A 5,576-nucleotide genomic window follows, 5' to 3' on the forward strand; every position below is an offset into this window, starting at 1 on the left:
AATATATATATATATATATATATGTATATAGCCAAATATCTATATCTATATCTATTTATACATTTATACATATATATACGTATATATATACACATATATATATATACATACATACATATATATATATATATGTGTGTGTGTGTGTGTGTGGATAGATAAACATAGACAGGCAGACAGACATATAGATCGATACATATAAATATTTTATATATATATTATATATATATATATATATATATAAATATGTTTATATAAAACATTCGTTTGAATATACCTTCTTGTTTAATAATTTATACAATGAAGTATTTTGCACTAAATTCGGACTGATACCGCTGTATCCTCAGCCGTATACTGCACTGCTTGACCACACGATTCTGATGAAACATTTAGTATACAAACTCATCTGCGTCCGTACAAGCAAGTAAAATAAGCCGTAAATGATCAACTCGAAAGAAAAAATGTTTTAATTGTGTGTGAGCTTGACGGATCGACTGAGGCCAGACTTGACACCTGTGTGCTCTCCGCCGTATGTCTTCCCTGATTCGCCCACCTTGTACTGTTTGACCACGTGTTTCCGCTTGATCATAGCCTTGTCGTACTTGATCTGTTAGGTGAAGAAACACAGGATACTGAATGTCAGTCCGATAGTGAAAATAGCCCTCTGATAACTGATACAGTACACAAGTGATATTGTTTTTTGCAGCAGATTGCACTCTGTAAATAGCGCCACTAAACTACCACCCCTAGTGCGAGTTTGTAGCACTGTTGTGATCGAAAATTCCGAGAGAGATTTGAGTTCTTTGCTGTACGTTGATATGAGTATGTATATATGAACGCTCTGCTAATATGATACACGTATGAATACACGTTTATGTATACAAATATCATAAACATACTTAAAGTGTACAATACGAAAGCACAGATAACAAGCCAATCACAGTAAAAAATCTTGCAGTACAAAATCACAGACAAACATTGAAATGTGGAGAGCTTCTAGCATCTCCACATATCCCGTGTGTATATAACAAAAAGTGCAATCTGCTGCATAATCGTAAGGTGCAACTGAACCCGAGAAGGTTTTCATTAAAAATTAAAAGACGCTTAATCAGGCACAGACACATTTGTATATATAATATGATATAATATATCTATATATATGTATATATGTACACCCACCTTGTGCTTCACACGGGGATTCCTGATCTGTTTCTTCTGTGTCAGACCCTTGTTCTTCTGTATCTGCCAGTTGATACCCCGTTTGCCCTCCGCCTCGTCCTCAGGCAGATAGTCGGCTACGCGTGTGTGCATCTCCTCTCGTTGATCCTTGCGTTTCTTCTTCATGGCTACCAGTTCTTGATAGTAGTCCAGATCTGCGTCCACATCTCCAGCGACCTCTAGTACAGTTTTACCTACAACTCCGTCTCCGCCAATGACCGTGTCCGCAGCGTTCTGTTGTATTGTCTGCGGAGTGGATATGGATTGTTTACATAGGACAACAAATCAGTACGGATATAATCATACAAGTATTATATACACACTCACACATAAGCACGAGCCCACACACTATATATATAGATAGATAGAAAAGAGATACATGCAGATATATATATATATATACATATATTTCACACACACATATATATATTACATATATTACACACACACACACATATATATATATAGATATTTAGATATATACCCTAGTGCAATTATCTACGCAATATCTAAGCTCTTTTGTTGGTATATGTAAAAAACCAAGACATGGTATGAGTTTATTCCATAATAACCGAAAGATAAACATGCATACGATTCAATAGTACACGTACTGATGAAGTCATCACTACGACACGCGTGACAATTGTGATCCTTTGCGACATACCAGTTGCAACATCGGTAAACCGTGCTGATATGTATACAATGTATAAGCATATATAAATATATTACCTTACACCAATAATATACACAAAAACAATATACTACATATAAGTAAACCTACCTTGACCAAGCCTACGTCCTTGTCCTCAGACCCCTTAGCACCGCTGTCCTCATCCCTGGCGAACGCCAAACGATTGTCCTTCTTTCGGTTCGGTACATCATCGTCGCCGCCTCCGTACACAGTTTGTTTGGGACCCTGGTAAGTGTGGGGTATACATATTTAGACAAGTTGGTAAATAAAATGAAAGTGCGCACACGCATACATAAACACACACACATATATATATAATCCGATAATAGTTCATATTCACAGAATTAAAAATATATATGCGATGACAAGTATTGTACGGAGTAAATATCACAATCGTGCTCGTCTGGAGTACGAATTCATACTTCTGCGACTTTTCATCAAGGGCTTTCACTAAAAAAAGCATTGTACGTAATTTCTGAATATATTTATAAATATATACATATGTATTATTTATATATATATATACATATGTATTATATATATATATTTATACATAAACATATACATATACATATATATGTATATATATATACTATATATGCATAATCACAAGCATCCGCACATCTACAGGATCATCAATACACAACGTACCTTCTGCTTCTTCTTCTCGTGATGCTTGTGTAGAGCACTCTTATACGTCTTCCCTTCCTCTCGCGCATGCTGAGACGCCTCGCTCTCTCCATAGTCATCACCTTTAAGCGCTCGTTTTCCCGCCCGTTTTGCCTTTTTAGTATCGCCCAACATCGCCTTCTCGGACGCCCGTTGGACATCTGCATCGAGCACCTTGGTTGGCATGGCAACGAAGCCTCCAACCTTCCTATTGGCCGACGGCGCACTCGCTCGACTATCCACAGTCACATCCATATCCGACTCGCCATCCTGCTCAATACCGAACTTCGCCATACCACCCCCTTCCGCACCATCCTCGTACTCCTCCTCACTCTCCTCTTCATCCTCGCCCTTATCGCTACCCCTCTGCCTACCCACAGGGACACTCGTAGCCTCATCCACCTCTGACTCTGACCCGTTGTCGGCCCCCCCCTCGTCCTGTTCCTGTTGTAGGTACGCCACCAGAAAGTCCACCTCTTGCTGCACGCTCTCATCCACCACCTCGAGCCTCTCCTTCAGCTCCCGCAGCCGCACCACCTGCGCAATCACGGGGTGATTCTTGACGTTCTCGTGGTTGGCCTTGAGGTACAGATAGAAGGACAGGTTCATGCAGTAGTTGACCAGTAGATGGAAGCGTGTGTCTAGGTACTTTTCCGCAGCTATGGCCTGGGGCGTGCGGTCTGTGGTGTAGCCTTCGGCGTGTCTGTTCTCGAGGTACATGTTGCGCACAGGGGCGATGCGGCCTCTGAGCTCGAGGATGGCGTCCTGCAGGTCTTCAGTCAGCTCTAGCAGCTCCGGTGAATCGTTGAGGATCAGTTCTGTGTGATTGGGTGTGGGGACGGGGTATGGTACAAAGGCGTTCCGTGGTGAGAGAGGAGAAGAGTTGTTCACGTGATAACACTAACTACTCACAGTTAAGTATAGAGGATGGTGTCCTGGAGGTATAGGGGGTGAGTGCCAGAGAGCTCCGATAGAGCGTTGAGGGTGAGTTCTGTTGAATCAACATGGGGAGAGGTGGGATATCGATCAAGTCTGTATATGTGAAGGACTTGTCATAGCACAGGTGGTGACTACCACACACCTATACACTCCACACGTGTGCACTGGCGACTACCACACACCTATACACTACACACGTGTGCACTGGTGACTATCACACACCTATACACTACACAAGTGTGCCCTGGTGACTATCACACACCTATACACTACACACGTGTGCATTGGTGACTATCACACACCTATACACTACACACGTGTGCACTGGTGACTATCACACACCTACACACTCCACACGTGTGCACTGGTGACTATCACACACCTATACACTCCACACGTGTGCACTGGTGACTATCACACGCCTATACACTACACACGTGTGCACACGCCTATACACTCCACACGTGTGCACTGGCGACTACCACACACCTATACACTCCACGCGTGGGCACCACGCATGTCACACACACATACCAAGCCGTTCCTCTCGTGGTCTGTGCACGTCATGAACCAATTTAACGCACAGAGTGACTGAAGAACATCCACCACATACAGAGTAAACTAATGTGATGCCCAGTGAGTGACTGTAAAACACCACCACCACACATCAACAAGACATACCGCACACACCACAAACACACCGATTCTTTTCACATATGGAATATTGCAATAGCACAAGGACAGTCAAGACCTTCGTTGCCTACCGGTCAGGTCACGTTAGTATTACAAGAAAGATTAGGCATCTGTTACGGTGCTAAACCCTAAAATCCTACAATAATGCAATAGCACAAGGACAGTCAAGACCTTTGTTGCCTACCGGTCACGTTGGTATCACAAGAACGACTAGGCATCTGCTACGGTGATAAGCTAGGCTTATAAGCACACCATACACGGCTAAATAAATGTAAACACCATATAAAATACTCCTATGTACAGCCCTCCCCCCCTCACCAAATAGTCTACACATATCACATTTACTTTCATACCAGCCCCACACTCCCAAGGATATATTGGTAGGAGTCCTGTCCCCAACTCCCGAATTTCGGGCCGTTGGCCTTCCCATTTGGCCCTTGCTTTAAAAACATACAGCTAGCCTCACAACAGTAACTGGTGCTATCAGACGATCAATACATTACAAAATCCCCAATAAACCACGCACGTTGTGAAAAACACACCCGTAGCATATGCACCGCAGAAAGACATCCTCAGACAACAACAACAACACACAATACATAACGAAGTACTCAATCCATCAACCACGCACGTGTGCATACACCTGATAGGAATGTAAATCGCATCGACTAGCACTATCAAAACGTGCTGTTCGCATATACCCCAAAATACATACCCAGCTTCTCCTCTCGCGTCAGGCTCGATGTATCCCGCACAATCGTGTGCAGCGACTCTAGATCGATCTCATTCAGCTCGCTCTGTACCTTGGTTACTATGCTCATATTATCACTCGCCTCTACCTCCTTGTCGGTGCGCTTCTTGACATCGGATTTGGCCAGGGTCTCGAGCATAGTATCGCCCAGATAGTCATCCTCGTCTAGTAACTCAGCCTGTTCACGCTGCATGCGCAGAGCTTCCTTTTCTTCTTCCTCGGCGTCAGAGAAATCGCCCGCATCGTAGTCGGATCTATATATTAGTGAAAAAGGATAGGTACATGTATTAGAAGTCTGTGAGCATCCGGCTAAATAGTCAGTAGTACTTGAAGAACACAATATAAGACATGGTGTATATGATGTCACTGCATACCATTGTAGATCACGAAGTGTATTTCTTCCATCAAAAAGAACGCAATATATATATATATATATATAATTTTATATTGGTGTGAGACGATTGTCAGGCAAAATTTAATATTCGGAAGTGAGAACGATACGGATTCACAAGGGTAGAATCAATCCTAGGGCAAAGGCATTCATATTCCCACGAGATCATCACATACAACAATCGTTGGCCCGTTTTGTAAGTAGGCGATGAAACTGCAGGTGTGCAC

At 42.7% G+C, this 5,576-nt stretch overlaps 1 protein-coding gene across 1 annotated transcript; it reads right to left on the reverse strand.

Moving 5' to 3' along the window:
- Positions 1–445: 445 nt before the first annotated feature.
- Positions 446–5,213, reverse strand: SARC_07174 (hypothetical protein; the record flags this gene model as incomplete). Its single annotated transcript, XM_014298898.1, has 5 exons — positions 446–604; positions 1,177–1,461; positions 1,997–2,131; positions 2,558–3,393; positions 4,923–5,213. Coding segments are annotated over 5 exons (1,688 nt in total), but the record flags the coding sequence as incomplete, so codon positions are not given.
- Positions 5,214–5,576: the final 363 nt, after the last annotated feature.

The sequence above is a fragment of the Sphaeroforma arctica genome (genome assembly GCF_001186125.1).
Source record: "Sphaeroforma arctica JP610 unplaced genomic scaffold supercont1.550, whole genome shotgun sequence".
Lineage (NCBI taxonomy): Eukaryota > Ichthyosporea > Ichthyophonida > Sphaeroforma > Sphaeroforma arctica.